Source organism: Mobula birostris, chromosome 30 (assembly GCF_030028105.1).
Source record: "Mobula birostris isolate sMobBir1 chromosome 30, sMobBir1.hap1, whole genome shotgun sequence".
NCBI classification, from domain to species: Eukaryota; Metazoa; Chordata; class Chondrichthyes; order Myliobatiformes; family Myliobatidae; genus Mobula; species Mobula birostris.
In genome coordinates, this window is record NC_092399.1 from 11,307,711 (window position 1) to 11,326,537 (window position 18,827).

The 18,827-nt window shown below is 41.6% G+C and overlaps 1 protein-coding gene across 1 annotated transcript in view; it reads right to left on the minus strand.

The window, feature by feature from the left end:
* Positions 1-5,796: 5,796 nt before the first annotated feature.
* Positions 5,797-18,827, minus strand: part of ncmap (non-compact myelin associated protein) — a 44,376-nt gene continuing 31,345 nt past the window's right edge. The window contains exons 3-4 of the mRNA XM_072247106.1: positions 11,439-11,523; positions 5,797-8,954 (exon numbers count right to left, since the gene is read on the minus strand). Of these exons, the coding sequence (XP_072103207.1) occupies positions 8,816-8,954; positions 11,439-11,523 (224 nt within the window). The 3' untranslated portion in view covers positions 5,797-8,815. The remainder of the gene's footprint in view (positions 8,955-11,438; positions 11,524-18,827) is intronic.

Genomic DNA, 18,827 nt, shown 5'->3' on the forward strand with positions numbered 1-18,827 from the left:
AATTGACACCTTCTAACTTGGGCCACGAACTTATCAATTACCCCTCGTATAAACAGTTCAATATATATCAAAGTTCAAAGCAAAATTTATTATCAGAGTACATATATGTCACCACATACAACCCTGAGATTCTTTTTCCTGTGGGCATACTTACTGAATCTATAGAACAGTAAATGTAAACAGGATCAATGAACAACAGACTGTGCAAATGCAAATATAAATTATCAGCAATAAACAACGCTAGTATTGAAAAACAAGATAAAGAGTCCTGAAAGTGAGACAATAGGTTGTGGGAACATCAGAAATAGAATGAGTGATAGTTATCCCCTTTTGTTCAAAGCCTGATGGTTGAGGGGTTGTAACTGTTCTTGAACCTGGAGCTGTGAGTCCTGAGGCTCTTGCACCTTCTACCTGATGGCAGCAGTGAGAAAAGAGCATGGCCTGGGTGGTGAGGATCTTTGATGGCTGGGCATTTCTACGGCAACGTTTCATGCTGATGTGCTTACTACTTCTTACCGTTCTTTACAGATTTTATTTCAATGTTCTGCTGCTGCATAACAACCAATTTCAACAAATAACAACATGTGCTGGTGATATTAAACCTGATTCTGAGATCAGCTCTCTTTTTAAGTTGGGAGCATTAGTGATCCCATTTCTGTTATGTATGGGAGCAAATTGTGGGGTAATGTCACAACTGAGAAAAACTTGAGAAAATTATACTAAATGCTAACAAAAAGTGAAATGACTAAAGCTGCTGATTCTAGAAATGTGATGTGAGACTACAGATGCTGGAATCTGAAGCGTAAAAAAAATGCTGGAAGATCAGGTAACGTATGCAGAAAGAGGAACTATCTTAACTTGTCAGATGATAACGTCTTCAACCACAAATTTTAACTTTGTTATCTCTTTCCACAGATTCATGCTTGACCTGTTGAGGATTTCCGACATTTTCAGTTTATATATTTTTCCCAGCCGGCTTGGTCACCAAACAACAATCAAGCTTGAAATTCCATTCCTTTGCAAAATGCTTTACATGCTGTGTGAATGAGGATTGGAAATCTCTCCAAATTTTTGTCCAGTAAGAAGAAAAAAAAGATATTTTTATCTCTATTCCGTTGGGGGAGGGCATTCAAACCAGTCCTTACTGACAATTTTATGAAGCTTGATTCCGTTGATGTAAACTGTATGGTTTCCAGTAAGATGGTCGCTCGCTCAGACGCAGTGGCTTCTAAGGAGCCAACCGAAGGTGTTATTGTCCTTTTCAAACATATTTGTTACAATTGCAAGACCCTGCTAGATGTTAAGAACTTGGAGCACTACAGGTCCACCCCATCAGTGAGTCACTCATTGGCAGAGAAACCGAAAGATGTGGACTTGGTGCAGATTGTGCTGCTGCCTGCGTCAGAGAGGCCTCGGACTTGGTGCGCGAAGGCGTTGTGCAGCCTAACAGTGAGTGATTGTCTTAGTCACTTTTCTTGTGAGCACAAGACCCTGTTGGACATTGGTAATGTGGCATGCTGCGGGTCTGATGCACTGTTTTATGGGTGAATGGCACGGGAGTTGCGTGCCTTGGTCATGGTGAGGACGAGGCCTCAAACCATGGTGTCGCCGAGAGAGAGGCATCAGAGTCGGTGCACTCCACTGGAGCGGGGTGTGGAGCAGAGTCCATGATGCAGTGCTGCCCTCCAATGTTTGTTTGGCAGAAGACAAGGTGTATTGTGTTCAAATGCCCACTGCTTCAACATTCATGGACTCAGGGACCTGGATGATCTTTCCTTTGCGTGTGACTGTGTTTTACTGCTACCATATATGTGCTACTGTGTGCATTGTGCTGTGAATGACAGTTGGTATTGTGTTTGGTACCTTGGCCCCGGAGTAACACTGTTTCATTTGGCTGTAATTAAATGTATGGTTGAATCATAATTAAACTTGAACTTGAAATTGTGCTCACAGAAGTTTCAGGAAGAAAAAGAAAGCAATTTAGTGAGAAAAGGCAGCTTACAGAATGTTTTAATTTACAATCATTGCCCTCACACAAGGCTGCCTGATGTCCTTGCACACAACTGGCACAGCATTCATTTTTAAAGACAATACTTAATCCATCTCCATCACTATTTCATGCAGTGTAATATATTTAAGTATCATTTTTCTCCTCTTAGTCAATACCCCTACTGGGGCATAGGCCACCGACCGAAGCTCATCAGAGCCTCTGTACTGGGCTGAAGGTTGATTGGCCCTGTGGCTTCCACTTTCACCACACGACTTCACACGTCTTCCAGGCGAAGATCCTCCCTCTCCCAGGGGTAAGTTCTGTGGAGCTTCTGTTGGCATTTCCGTAGCTCTGGGTTTTCACGTGATGGGGTTGTCAGCCTCAAGCCCAATCCTCCTCCTTTCCCAGCTGGGCTTGGGACCACCCATGGCAATATTGTATTTATAGTATTGATTCAAACTGGTACAGTTAGCTTTTCTGATTTACCTCCTATGATTGCTTGTTGCACCTCTGCTGGATGCAAGGCTTCCTAACAGACTGGCATGTGGCAACGAGAAAAATAAAAAAAAAAGACAAAGTCTATACCATAGAGATTGCTAATTCAATATGGATAGCTTTCTTCATTATGAGTGGCAAATTCCATCGCTTGTCTGCTACCTACAAAACCACAGCCCATGAATAACAAGTAAACACGTTGCTGTGGCCATTACGAAGACTTGGCAGTTCCAAGGGCAGGAATGGCAGCTGATGCTCTGGGGTTTAGATGCTTCAAAAGATACAGAGAGGGAGGAGAGAGGCATTGCTGATCCTGGATAGTATCACAGCTGCAGCAAGGAGAATGTCAGTGCAGGTGGAAGTCAGAAACAGGGAGGGAGCAATCTCTCGACTGGGAGGATTCTATAGCACCCACCCCCCCAACTATCATAACAGTGACACTGAGGAGCAGATTGATAGATCTTGTAAAGGTGCAAAACTAACATTGTTGTTGTCATGGGTGACTTCAACTTGTCTACTATTGATTGGCATTTTCTTAGTGCAAGAAGTTTAGATGGGATGGGGGTAGAATTTGTTAGGTACAACCAGGAAGGATTCCTGATACAATATGTGGCAAGCTGACTAGAGAAGTGGCCATACTGGATCTAGAACAAGCAATGAACCTGATCAGGTGACAGGTCTCTCGCTGGGTGAGCATTTCGGAGACTGTGACCACAACTCCTTGGCTTTTACCATTGCCTTGTATAGGAATGGGGACAGACAACATGAGAAAGTATTAAACCGGGGGAAGACTAGTTCTAATGCTTTTAGGCAGGAACTTGGGAGCATAAATTGGGAACAGATGTATTCACGGAAACACACAATGGAAATGTGGAGGTTGTTTAGTGAGCACTTCTGTGCAGTTCTGGATAGATTTGTCGCATTGGGGCAGGGAAAAGAAGTGAAGGAACCATAGTTGACAAGAGAGATGGAACATTTGTCAAGAAGATGAAGGAAGCAATCTTAATGTTTAGGAAGCAAAGATCAGACAGGGATCTTGAGAGTTATAAAACAGCTAGGAAGGAGTTAAAAAGGGAATTAAGAGAGCTAGAGGGGGCATGAGAAGTCCTTGATGAGTAGGATTAGGGAAAACAAGGCATTCTACACATACGGGAAGAACAGAAGAATGACTAGAGGGAGGATAGGATTACTCAGGGATAGAAGATATGCTTGGCATTCAAGGCAACTGGGGAGGCTGCTAATGAATACTTTGCTTCAGTATTCACCAGTGAAAGGGATCCTGATGAATGCAAGGTCAGCGTCCAACAAGCTAATATACTGGAATATGTTGAGGTTACAAAAGAGACAGCGTTGGAACTTTTGAAAAACATTAGGATAGGTATGTTGTTGTGGCCAGATGGGATATACTCCAGGTTATTATGGGAACTGAGAGAAGAGATTGCTGCAGCATTGGCAATGATATGTAGCTTCATTGGCCACGGGAATAGTAATAGAAGAGTGGAGGGTAGCAAATATTATTCCTTTGTTCAAGAAAGGTAACAGGGATAATCTTGAGTATGATAGACAAGCGAGTCTTACATCAATGGTGATCAAACTATTGGAGAGTATTCTTAGAGGCAGAATTTACAAGCATTTGGAGATATATAGTCTAATTAGTGATAGACATTATGGCTTTATGAGGGACAGGTCAGTGCATTACGAATCTGATGGACTTCTTTGATGAAGTGACAAAACAAATTGATGAAGATAGAACAGTGGATGTGGTGTGTAAGGATTTGAGTAGGGCATATGACAAGGTTTCTCATGGCAGGCTCATTCAGAAAGTCCGGAGACACGGGATCCAGGGAGACTTGGCTGTGTGGATTCAGAATTGTCTTGCCTTTAGAAGGCAGGGGGTGGTATTAGATGGAGTGTATTCTGCCTGAAGGTGCGTAACTAGGTGGTGTTCTGCAGAGATGTTGTGGACAGTGTTGAAGGTTGTCATAGGTTACAAAGGGACATTGAGGATGCAGAGCTCGGTTGAGAAGAAGAAGATGGAGTTCAGCCCAGAAAAGTTGAACTTGATGGCAGGGTAGTGTTAGTTGCAGGATTCTTAGCAGTGTGGGGGAACAGAGAGATGTTGATATCCAAGTCCATGGGCCCCTCAAAGTTACCGTACAATAGGGTGATTAACAAGGTTAATAGAAGCTATGGTGCGTTGGCCCTTATTAGTCAGGGGATTGAGCCCAAGAACTGTAATGTTGCAGGTCTATAAAACAGCAGGAGTACTGTGTTCACTTCTGGTCGCCTCACTATAGGAAGCTACCTAGATTAGAGAACATCTCTTATGAGGGAAGGTTCAATGAAGTAGTGCTTTTCTCTTTGGAGTGAAGGAGGATGAGATGTGACTTGGTAGAGCTATACATGATGATAAGAGGCACAGGTAGAGTGGACAGCCAGCTGTTGATTGGGAATGAGGTAGGCAACCTGATTGTGGGTGGATGGGTGTGGGCGTAGGTAGTGGCAATGGCCAATACAAGAGGACATTATTTTAAGGAGATTGGAGGACCCTACCAGAGAGAGGTTGTTGTTTGGAATGTTAACTGCATGGGACACACTGCTGGAGATGGTGATAAAGGCAGATACATTATGGATATTTTAAGAGACTTTTAGACAGTTGAATGAATGAAAAATGGAGGGCTCTGTGGGAGGAAAGGGTTAGATTCATCTTGGAGTAGGCTAACAGTTCAGCACAACTTCGTAGGCTTTTGGGTTTGTGCCATGCTGTACTGGTCTGTACTCTATGTTCTAACATCGAACTTCACTAACCCTCCCAGAGGACCACAATCTTGCCTTGGTTTGGAGGCTTGTGTGATTCCATGGCCAGGAGAACTATGTTGGCTGGAGTTAGGGCTTTATGCTTTGGCTCTTGGTAGGGTCACCCATGCCAAACAGGTCAAAGGGTAGAGGCCAGACTAAGAGTGGTCCACCGGTCCTGCAGGCTTGGGGGTTCAGCTCAGGGCCAGAGTTCAGGGTTCAGTTCAGCTCTGAATTGTGACCGCATTCCTGAGTCTCCACCCGAGACTTGCATGACTGACAGTAATGAAATCTGAGCTTTTGACGGGATGAAGAAAGCCTTGAACACCACCAGAGATGGAGGACCTTTATTGCTGCCCCAAGCACCAGTGGTGTAACAGGCAGTAAATGAAAATGATATAAACAGTATCAACTAATTTATGAATAAAGGAAGTTTTAAAAAAGTTTATTGTGAACAGCATAAAAGGCACATTACATATCTGACATTCAGATTCAGCAGTCTATCAACAATTAAATCTGTACAATAATATTACTGCTAAAATGATGTAACTTGATCTTTCAATGTAGTATTTTAAATGTAAACAATGAATATTCCCTTCACAACTTCATGTTAAACTCCAAAGTTTTTAAGATCATGTTTGTAATAACAATTGAGTGTTACATCTTATCAGAAAATGAGAGGTGCATTTAAGTTAATTATTTCACTGCTATTTCTTCCTGAGGTTCTCTCTTCAGCCAAGAACCAATTTAGTTTGAACAGGGCTGTCTGTATTCTGTGTGAACAGGCCTCAGGCTAATCCTGACATTTCAGGCTTCTTCTCCCTCCATGCGGAAGACCCTGTTAATATTGAATGCTTTTTCTGATATGTCAAATAAAAAAATAAAAATCAGGAAAATTTTATAATCAATCATGTTAGTCATCACTATATTCTAACTTTACATATGAATTTACATGAAAAAAATAAATAAATACAAATATTCAATTCAGAGCAGCCTTCTCTAGTATACTAGTATGTCGTCAGAGTGACTGCTTTCATTTCCTTTGGCTGTGTGTTCTCCACTAATCTCTTTCGTTGTCCACAGATACCACGTAGTCTTAGAAACAGCCAGCCAAGAAGGAAAAATTAATCACCTGCAGATATAAATTGGCCCTAACATTTAAAGATTGAAACTAGGACGTAAAAAAACGTGATTGCTTTGACAAGATGTTGATTCCGTATTATAGCCTTTTCAGCAGAGCAGTCAGTTTGTGAAGCACAAAACTGAAAATGTTTTCAACCTGAGTTTTTATCAAATTAAATGATTTGACAGGACTGTGGCAGGACTGTTTACAGTTCTTGTTTGCAAGTCACAAATTCTTAATGAAAGTGAATCAGAATATTAAACCTAGAACATAGAGCAAGACAGGAATGGGCCTCCTGGGGCCATTAGCATAATGTTGGTAAAATAATGCACTTTTTCAAGGGTTAAGATGGAAACATAGCCCTTAGATCCTCCAAGAGGACCAAAACTTTGTCGTAGGGTTTGGAGGCTTCGTGCATGCCTCACGGACCCAGAGAGCTATGTTGGCTGGAGTCAGGGCTTTGTGCTTTGGCTCTTGGTAGGGTCACCCATGCCGAACAGGTCGAAGGACAGAGGCCAGACTAAGAGTGGTCCACCAGTCCTCCAGGGTCAGGGGTTCATCTCAGGGCTAACAATCTTGACTGGTTCAAGAAAAAAAATCTTGTTACAGAAACAGCAATAAGGACTCCTTCAATATCTCTGTGCGAACGCATGGACACACAGGTGTGGAGGACCTTCATTGCTGCCCTACACAGCAGCAGCGTAACGGGCAGTAACTCACTCTTAGGTAGTAACAGGATACAACTAGTATGGATTTAAAAAGGAAAGATCTCTTTGAGGACTTTTCATATCAAGTAGTGTAGCTGTCGGAAATCTCTTGATATAGCTTCACTTAGTAGAACATAGGAGAGTACAGCACAGGAACAGGCCCTTCAGCCTACAATCTTGTGCTGAACTAAATACATTAGTAATCAAATGCCCAACTAAACTAATCCCCTCTATCCATAGCCTTCCATTCCTGTACATTCATGAGCCTTTCTAAGAGGCTGCTTGATGCCTCTCTTATTTGCCTCCAACACCACCCCAGGCAGTGTATTTCCAGACACCCACCATCCTGTGTATAAAACTTGCCCTGCACACCTCAATGAGATTTACTCCCTCTCAACTTAAATACATGCCCTGTGGTATTAGACATTTCAACCCTGAGAGAAAAAGATACAGGCTATCTATTTTCATAATCCTACAAACCTCTATCAGATCTCCTCTCGGGCCTCCTTCATTCCAGAAAACACAGCCCAAATTTATCCAGTCTCCATAAAACCTGGATAAAAATAGTTTCTAATTAAACTCTAAAGATGTACATTTGCAGATAGAATGAGAATCCACTTCAAAACACGGTTAAGGGGAATTAGAAAACCACGACAGAAGAAACGTCAATTAGCAAGCTCCAAGATTTAGTGTTCCAATTAGTTAGATAATCCAATTGCCATAAACAACTATAATTCTGATACATTTGATGACAACAAAAACTTAAAATTTTATCAATGATTATGAAGGGAAAAGCAGCAAGGAAAATTTAACACTGATAAATGTGAAGTAGTGCACATAATCAAACGAAATCACAGACACAAAATAATGAAACTAAGCTGAGAGAGGCAACATTAAAATGGAGCCTGGCAGTAACAGCTCATCTGTTACTATTAAATTTATATGTCACTTTCCATGTGCAGGTGTCATGAGTTAATGAACTTGCAACTATAGAATAGTTTAGAACTAATATGTCCACCACACTACAATTTGCACTCATCTTTTCCCCTTGTACAAACATGATGTACAGTATTTATATTTTGGAATGATCCATCCAGATGGCACACAAAACCAAGTTCTTTCCTGCATCTTGCTACATGTGACAATAAGAAACCAATTACTAATTTTCTGAGGTTTCCTTTCAAGCTTTTCAATGCTGATCAGAACATTCATGCATTTCTGTGAAGAACTACTTCATATTTGGAATAATTTACCAAGCAACAGAGCATACACAAGACCACTGGAGTTTTCAGAGACAGTATTGAAAACTATAATAAAAGTTCAAAAAAGGATGTGTTCCAGAGGGCCGTAAATGGCATTTCTTAAAGTTGAATTTTCATACTGCATTCAAAGTCTGTGAGGACTATCTTCTATATTTTTCTCTACTTAAAATAGAAAAAACTTTAAGCCTTTTGAACACAGTTTTCTTGAGGAAGTTTGTGATCCCAAGCATCAGTCAAAAAGAAAATCAACATAATTTTCTTTGAAACGTCTGCTATCTGGGAAAGTGATGTGCAGTAACGGGAGTTGTGAACTCAGCGGTGAGAATTTCCCGGATAGTGCATCATGTCAGCAGTAAAAGCAGTACATTTCTCCCAGAAATCTGTGGTCCGATGTTCCAAGTCTGTAAAAGTACATTTCTGCCCAGGCGTCATTCGAGTCCTGTTAATGTTTTCTTTCCAGTGGGATATTCGATGAAACAGAAACCAGTGATGTTGGTCTACTGCTAACGTTTGTAGATAGAGGTGGCAATGAGGGACTCCTTGATGATTTTGGTGCCAAATCTCTTTTCAACCTATTTTGTCTGTGGAAATATCATTCATTATTAGTGTGAGTTTGGTATAAATTTGACATAAAAACTTTTAACTATTTTCTGATTGTAAAATTGCAAAGAACAATTATAGTACATTGTTTCTACCCCTGCAAAAACAGCCTAAATTAAATCTAAGATATAATAACCTCCACAAACAGAGATGCCAAACATGTTGATTTTGTTTATTTAATAGTACTTTATATTATTAAATATAAAAAGTATAATATTAACATATTTTCCGTCTCTCTGTTTATTCCCACACCACTCCCATAGCTTTAATCACATTGTGTGGTACTGATGTGTGGGCATGTGGCCAAGTGGTTAAGGCATTGGACTAGCGACCTGAAGGTCATGAGTTCAAGCCCCAGCCGAGGCAATGTGCTGTGTCCTTGAGCAAGGCACTTAATCACACATTGCTCTGCGACGACACTGGTGCCAAGCTGTATGGGTCCTAATGTCCTTCCCTTGGACAACATTGGTGTCGTGGAGAGGGGAGACTTGCGGCATGGGCAACTACTGGTCTTCCATACAACCTTGCCCAGGCCTGTGCCCTGGAGAGTGAAGACTTTCCAGGCGCAGATCCATGGTCTTGCAAACTAACAGATGCCTTAAAAAGTGGTTCTGATCCTCAAACACTATCTAATCCCAGCATGCAGTTCTGGCCCATCATTTTTTTTCCATGGTTGGTCTCGTGCCCTGAGCCTTTGTAGTGTATGTTGGAATGTACAACAACTCAGGGAGACAGTGTAAAGTCTAAGTCCACTTTTACAATTTGCCTCACTCGTCCATAGTATATCAACAGGATATGGACCACCAGCGTACAAAGTGGGATCAAATTTTGCAACGTTAGAGATGAAGCTGAAACCGCCCTCAGGGAGCCTGACCATGGAAATCCTCTTGCAGGTACTTACAATATGGTTAATTTGATATGTAACAATTAGTGATTCCCTTCGACTTTGTATAATTTATTTTGTTCCGAAATTTTGTGTTCCTCAAGGGAAGAACAAAATAATTAATCATAGATCCACGGGAGCTATTCATCCCATTGAAGCTACGTTTTTCCCTTGTGGAAATATTTCACACAACCATTTTAGCTGGGAGGTTTGTTTATTAGTTTCGGCACAGTTTTATGTTAATTTTTGATAGACACTCAGCGCCCACTTTATTACGTCCCTCCTGCATTTAAAAAGGTGGTCACGAAAAGTATGTTCACGGTCTTCTACAGCTGTAGCCCATCTAATCTAACGTTCAACGTGCTGTGCATTCAGAGATGCTCTTGTGCAAACCACTGTTGTAGCACGTGGCTATTTGAGTTACGGTCGCCTTCCTGTCAGCTTGAACCAGACTGGCCATTCTCCTCTGACCTCGCCCATTAGCAAGTCGTTTTCACCGACAGAACTGCCGCTCACTGGATATTCTTTGTGTTTCTTGCACTATTCTCAATAAACTCTAGAGTGGGGGCTTCCAAACCAGGGATCCACGGCCCCCTCAGTTAATAATAGGGGTCAATGGCATCAAAACCAGGGATCCACGGCCCCCTCAGTTAATAATAGGGGTCAATGGCATCAAAAAGGTTGGAACTCCTGCTTTAGAGACTGATATATATGTTGTGTTGGGCACGTGGCCAAGTGGTTAAGGCGTTTGTCTATTTATCTCAAGGTCGCTAGTTCGAACCTCAGCTGTGGCAGTGTGTTTGTGCCCTTGAGCAAGACACTTAATCACACATTGCTCTAGTGTCTGTGCGAGGAGTGGCGCCCCACATAGACTTCTAATCTGCACCTTGTAAGGCATGAAAATGCCCGACACAGGCCTCTCATGGTCTGAGTTGACGTTGCCTCCCCCCACTCCCTACCTCCCCTTCCCCTGTATGAAAATCTAAGGGGATCTGAAGTTTCTGAGATACTCAAACCAACCTATCTGGCACCAACAATCATTTCCCAGTCGAAGTCAATTGGGTCATATTTCTTCCCCATTCTGATGTTTAGTGTCAACAACAACTGAACTTCTTGACCAGAGCAATTGATTGAGTTGCCGTCACATGATTGGTTAATTAGATATTTGCATTGGCCAGCAGGCGTACAGATGTAACTAATAAAGTGCCCACTCAGTTTATTTAAAGCAGGGGTTCCCAAACTTTTTTATGCCAGCGACCAAGACCATTAAGCTTGTATCCCAGGTCGGAAACACCTGAGTTAAAGCAGTTCCAACAAAATGTTTTCAATAAATTCTTTGGTCCAAATTGTGGGCATTATTTTTCAGAACAAAGCCATTGGTTGTTTGGTATTTTCATGTTAAAAGCCAGTAATTAGTTAAATTGTTTGGGGAATAAAGGACAGATGTTTTACACATAGGTGTACATAAATGGATAATTTAGTTTGCATGTGTAACAGGTTGGCATAAAAGACAATTTGTTCATGAATAAATTAATGGCTCAATCAATATTATAAATAATAATTCTTCATTTTTCTTTCTTACCTGTTGTAGTGTTTCAAAAGGAACAGGACCAGGGTGAATATAATAATTATTCCAATTACAATAACAGCTACAATAGCTCCAGAACCTGAAAAATAAAGAACAAAATAACCAATGTGTAGTAGGCATCCCTGCCCACTTTAACCTGTCTATGGTATAATGGTTAGCACAATGCTTTACAGTACAGGCAACCTGAGTTCAATTCCCACTGCTGCCTGTGAAGAGTTTGCACAATTTCCCAGTGACTATGTGGGATTCCTCTGGTTGCTCCAGTTTCCTCCCACAGTCCAAAGACAGACCAGTTGGTGGATTAGTTGGTCATTGTAATTTATCCCATGATTAGGGTTCAATAGGTACATTTAATGTCAGAGAAATGTATATAATATACATCCTGAAATTCTTTTTCTTCGCAAACATCCATGAAAACAGAGGAGTGCCCCAAAGAATGAATGACAGTTAAAATGTTAGAATTCCATTAAATCAGAGCTTGCTGGGTGACATGGCCTGAACGCCCAGAAGGGCTTATTCTGCGCTGTATTTCAATAAATAAATATATAAATGTCAGATGTGGGGTAAACAGGGTTAATGTTGCTGGCATCAGTTCCTTTCACTCTACTTACACTGTTAGTAATGAATTTCTTCACAAACAAACTATTCCAGTTAAAGTGTACGCAAGGAATTGATTTAATTTTGAGTCAACACAGTATGGAGATTCATATGCACGCTTATCAGTGGAAAAGGTAACGGTTGCCTGTAGTTTCACCCTTCATTTCGAGAAACTTTTAAGAAACTACATATCTATTTCCACTGAACAAGATTATCACATGGCAAATGTTGTGGAAAGACCAGAAATACAAAATAACTTCAGAACACAGAATTAAGTACGAACATGAGAAATTCAACAGATGTTGGAAATCCAAAGCATTAAACAGCTGGAGGAACTCAGCAGATCAGACAGCATCTATAGAAATGATCCTTGACGTTTTAGGCCAAAACCCTTGTACTCACTACTGCCCCCTTTGATAGAATTTCAAACTTTTTTTTGACATTCTATAATCTATTGGCAAGGAAATAACTATCCAGAGGTTACGGATTTAAGGTGGCTAACAAAGACACCGGAAGGGAGATCAGCTGGTTCTCATGATTGGGAATAATAACTTATTTATAGAGCACTTTTCATTCAAACAATGTAGCTCAAAGTGCTTTACAATGAGATAAAACTTAAACTTGAAAAAAAAGTCAAAAAATACATTAGTTAAAACAAGTTTAAATAAATAAGTTTTGAGTTGGTGTTTAAAAGACCATAAGACATAGGAGCAGAAGTCGACCATTCAGCCCATCGAGTCTGCTCTGCCATTTTATCATGAGCTGATCCATTCTCCCCTTTAGTCCCACTCCCCTGCCTTCTCACCATAACCATTGATGCCCTGGCCACTCAGATACCTATCAACCTCTGCCTTAAATACACCCAATGACTTGGCCTTCACTGCCGCCCGTGGCCACAAATTCCGTAGATTCACCACCCTCTGTCTAAAAAAATTTCTTTGCATCTCTGTTCTGAATGGGCACCCTTCAATCCTTAAGTCATGCCCTCTCATACTAGACTCCCCCATCATGGGAAACAACTTTGCCACATCCACTCTGTCCATGCCTTTCAACATTCGAAATGTTTCTATGAGGTCTCCCCTCATCCTTCTAAACTCCAAGGAATACAGTCCAAGAGCGGACAAACGTTGCTCATACTTTAACCCTCTCATTCCCAGAATCATTCTAGTGAATCTTCTCTGTACCCTCTCCAACGTCAGCACATCCTTTCTTAAATAAGGACACCAAAACTGCCCACAGTACTCCAAGTGAGGTCTCACCAGCGCATTATAGAGCCTCAACATCACATCCCTGCTCCTATACTTTATTCCTCTAGAAATGAATGCCAACATTGCATTCGCCTTCTTCACCACCGACTCAACCTGGAGGTTAACCTTAAGGGTATCCTGTATGAGGACTCCTGTTGCATCTCAGAACTTTGAATTCTCTCCCCATTTAAATAATAGTCTTCCCATTTATTTCTTCTGCCAAAGTGCAGAACCACACATTGTATTTCATTTGCCACTTCTTTGCCTATTCTTCCAATCTATCCAAGTCTCTCTGCAGACTCTCTGTTTCCTCAGCACTACCGGCCCCTCCACTTATCTTCGTATCATCAGCAAACTTAGCCACAAAGCCATCTATTCCATAATCCAAATCGTTGATGTACAATGTAAAAAGAAGCGGCCCAACACTGATCCCTGCGGAACACCACTGGTAACTGGCAGCCAACCAGAATAGGATCCCTTTATTTCCACTCTCTGTTTCCTGCCAATCAGCCAACGCTCTATCCACGTATGTAACTTTCCCGTAATTCCATGGGCTCTTATCTTGTTAAGTAGCCTCATGTGTGGCACCCTGTCAAAGGCCTTCTGAAAATCCAAATATACAACATCCACTGCATCTCCCTTGTCTAGCCTACTTGTAATTTCCTCAAAAAATTGTAATAGGTTTGTCAGGCATGATTTTCCTTTAAGGAATCCATGCTGAGTTCTGCCTATCTTGTCATATGCCTCCAGGTATTCTGTAACCTCATCCTTGACAATCGACTCCAGCAACTTCCCAACCACCGATGTCAAGCTAACAGGTCTATAATTTCCTTTTTGCTTCCTTGCCCCCTTCTTAAATAGCGGAGTGACATTTGCAATCTTCCAGTCCTCCAGAACCATGCCAGAATCTATCGATTTTTGAAAGATCATCACTAATGCTTCCACAGCTACTTTCTTCAGAACACACGGGTGCATTCCATCTGGTCTGGGAGATTTATCAACCTTTAGATTATTCAGCTTCCTGAGTACTTTCTCTGTCGTAATTGTGACTGCGCACGTTTCTCCTCCCTGCCAGCCTTGAGTGTCCGGTATACCGCTGATGTCTTCCTCAGTGAAGACTGATGCAAAATACTCGTTCAGTTCCTCCGCCAACTCCTTATCTCCCATTACAATTTCTCCAGCATCATTTTCTATCGGTCCTATATCTACTCTCACCTCTTTTACTCTTTATATACTTGAAAAAGCTTTTTGTATCCTCTTTGATATTATTTGCTAGCTTCCTTTCATAGTTAATCTTTTCCCTCTTAATGACCTTCTTAGTTTCCTCTTGTAAGCTTCTAAAAAGTTCCCAATCCTCTGTCTTCCCACTAATATTTGCTTCCTTGTATGCTCTCTCCTTTGCTTTAACCTTGGCTTAAAAGTGTCAACTGAGTCTATATTCCTTATAGTTTTAGGTATTGAATTCCACAGTTTAGGAGCATAGTTCAAAGAAGATGACCTGCCAATTATCTTTTAAGAGAGATTGTTTAAATTTAAAAGACTAGGCGAAGAAGACCTGAGAGCTCTAAAGCATTTTAAAATTACAATGTTTTTCAGAAGTTAATTAAGGGGTGAAGTTAAGCGCAGCTAAAGGATTTTTGGAAAAAGAACAGGGGAAGTAAATTAATTGAATAATTTTACAGAGGGCTGCAGAAGCATGATGAGCTAAAATACTCTCCTTTCCTGAGAGATTCAAATCTTTGATTCTCTTTTTAATTCTCATGGTCAAATTGACTTTATCCAAAATCCTCCAAGCACAAGTTCTGCACTTAACGTTCATTCTTCAGTTTGCTTATTTTGAACGTCTGGTACTGGCAGATCACGTGATACAAAATCATTGAAAAGGAAAGGATGTGATTTATAGTCAGGTCCCTGATGGCGACGATAATGAGGAATCTAAAGCTGTCCAACAAATAATCCCCTGTTTCCACCACATCCTGCCGCAGGGCATGTTCTGCATTCTGTCTTGGTTTTGTCTTAGCAGAAGCCATAATGCACTAACGCAAGAAAAAGAGCAATCATTGAAATAGAAAATTGCACGACCCAAATCACTGTGACGACTGGTCATAACACAATGACAAGACATAGAGAGAAACACACCCTGAAATGTGCAGCACCAGATAACAAAACTTGTTTTGAAGATAAGAAATAACAAATACCCTGTTTGTCATTTAATCTTGATCGCAAAGGTAGCTGTAGAACAAAGCGAACACAGCGTTATACAATAAATTCAGTAATACGAGCCTTGCGTATAAACTTTCTGATCCTATTAATCACTCTCAGTTGTGGCTTCCATTCCTAAACCAAAAGAATTAAGCTTTTTGTTGGCTCATAACAATGAATTTCATGTAATTCTGACTCCGTGATTTGAAGAAACATAGATGATAATGTTCCCTTATTGCATGAACATCAATTTCTCAAACTTCCATTAATTGCCCCCCCCATTCTCTCCTTCATCATTCTCCAATCCTGTTCCCCTCTCATACCTTCTCTTCTTACTTGTCATCACCTCCCTCTGGTTCTCTTCCCCTTCCCTTTCTTCCATGGTCTTCTTTCCTCTCCTATCAAATTCCCCTCTTCCTGCCCTTTCTGTCTTTCACCAATCGACTTCCCACCTTTGTACTTCACCCCTGCCCCTCTCCCGGTTTCACCAACCACCTGCCACCTTGTACTTCTTCCTCTCCTCCCCCTACCTTCTTGTCCTGATTTCTTCCCCCTTCCTTTCCAGTTCTGATAAAGGGTCTCGGCCTGAAACGTCGACTGTGACACTGATCAACAGAAAAAGACTCCCTGGTGTAAAAGTGAAAACGTATCTCCACAAAGTGACCTAAATTAACTGCAAATATAAAACACAAAATAATTGATTGCATAAGTATTCCTACCACCGCTCCCCCACCCCATTTAATATAACACACCAAATCATCACTGGTGCAACTACTTAGTTTTAGAAGTCACATAATTAGTTAAATGGAGATCACCGTGTGCAGTCAAGGTGTTTCAGTTGATTGTGGTAAAAATACACCTGCACGTGGAAGGTCCAACAGCTGGTGAGTCAGTATCCTGGCCAAACCATGAAGGCAAAAGAACGCGGCAAGCAGCTTGCGAAAAGCTCATCAGGAGATGGATACAAGAAAATTTCCGAGTCACTGAATATCCCTTGGAGTACAGTTAAGTCAATCAAAGAATATGGCACAGCTGTAAATCTGCCCAGAGCAAGCCATCCTCAAAAACTGAGTGACTGTACAAGAAGGGGACTAGTGAGGGAGGCCACCAAGAGACCTGTGACAACTCTGGAGGAGTTCCAAGCTTCAGTGGCTGAGACGGGAGAGACAGCGCATACAACAACTGTTGCCCAGGTGCTTCACCAGTCGCACATCATTATGGGAGAGTGGCAAAGAGAAAGCCACTGTTGGAAAAAAATGCTGACATGAAATCTTGGCTAGAGTTTGCCAGAAGGCGTGTGTGAGACTCTGAAGTCAGCTGGAAGAAGGTTCTATGGTCTGATGAAACCAAAATTGAGCTTTTTGCCCATCAAACTAAACACTATGTTTGGCGTGAGCCAAGCATCGCACGTCCTCAAAAACCCACCATCCTGACCGTGAAGCATGGTGGTGATTGCATCATGCTGTGGGGATGCTTCACTGCAGCAGGCCATGGAAGGCTCGTGAAGGTAGAGGGTAAAATGAATGCAGTAAAATACAGGGAAATCCTGGAGGAAAACCTGATGCAGTCTGCAAGAGAACTGTGACTTGGGAGAAGATTTTTTTCCAGCAAGACGATGACCCCAAACATAAAGACAAACCTATACAAGAATGGCTTAAAAACAACAAAGTTAATGTCTCGGAGTGGCCAAGTCAGAGTCCAGACCTCAATTCAATTGAGAATTTGTGACTGGACTTGAAAAGGGTTGTTTATTCATGATCCCCATGCAATCTGCCAGAGCTTGAGCAGTTTTGTAAAGGAGAATGGGGAAAAAATTGCAGTGTCCAGATGTGCGAAGCTGATAGAAACCTATCCACACAGATTCAAGGCTGTAATTGCTGCCAAAGGTGCATCTACTAAATATTGACTTGAAGGGGGTGAGTAATTATGCAATCAATTATTTTGTGTTTAATAATTGTAATTAATTTAGATCAATTTGTAGAGATCTGCTTTTACTTTGATACAAAAAAGTCTTTCTCCTGTTGATCTGTAAAAAAACAAATTAAATCCACGGTGATTCAGTGTTGTAAAACAATAAAACATGAAATCTTCTGCGGGGGGAAGGGGAATACTTTTTATAGGCATTGTATTGTCAATCTTTATAACGTAAAAACTTCACTTCATCAGCAGTCCCAGAGTCAAGGATGACTTACTTTTACTCCAAGTCTGTGGGATCAAAGACTGCCATGGTGAACAGGTCGTGTCTGATGGAGCGTGAAGGTGGGTTTCCAGAATGCCTTGCAAGCTTACTGTGTGTGTGTTTTTTAAATGGTTGACACTGAGTGTGATAATAGTTAATTGAGTAATGAAATATTCAGTACTTGCTGGACGCTCATTCTCTACGTTGAGCAGTCAAGGGGAGGGGGTTTTCCGTGTCTGTGAGGATTTCAGGACTTTGGAAACATCGTCGCAGAAAACTCTTACTGTGATGGGACTTGTCTTGGGAGCTAGTGTGTAGGTAATGTGGTTCAACACAAGATTTGGCCGAGTGTGATTGGAGCTTTAATGCTGAGTTTTAGGTCAGGGAAAGAGCATTGGTCTTTCTCCACATATAAACATGAGAAAGTATGCAGATACTAGAAATCCAAAGCAACACACACACACACACACAAACTGCTGGAGGGGAAATAGTTCTGGACAAGATGGCGCCAGCGAATAACGATTCCTCAGACGACGTCTCCCAGATAGCAAATCTTTCCAATTTTTGTTTTCACTTCTTCTCCGCCTTCTGCTTGCTCTTCTTGGCCTGTTTGTGTGGCGGAAACTGTTGGAGCCTGTGATGGACAATTTGGAATTTACTTGAAGGATCCAACGCGATGCCCATGTCCGGAGAGCTACCTCATGGAGGTCAGAGACAGGGGGGTACCGAAAAGGACCAAGAACACAAGCTGACTTGTTGGAAAGACCAGAGACGAGGCGCGGGGTCATGAATGACTCATCTCGAAGTGGCGAGGAAGATTGAAGCACTGAGGTGAATGTGGAGAGGGGTCAACAGCCAGATCGGCATGTTTGGCTCCAGATCAGCAGCATTTGGACCTGTATCAGCAGTCATTCTTTATGGAAGGATTGAGTTTGTACGGCTGCTCTTCTCATATGCAAACAAAAAAGTTTCTGACTAGCAGTCCTGACGAAGGGTCTCGGCCTGAAACGTCGACTGTACCTCTCCCTAGACATGCTGCCTGGCCTGCTACATTCACCAGCAACTTTGATGTGTGTTGCTTGAATTTCCAGCATCTGCAGAATTCCTGTTGTTTGCGTCAATAGATATAATTTCTAGAAGGTCTATGTAAAAGGTAAA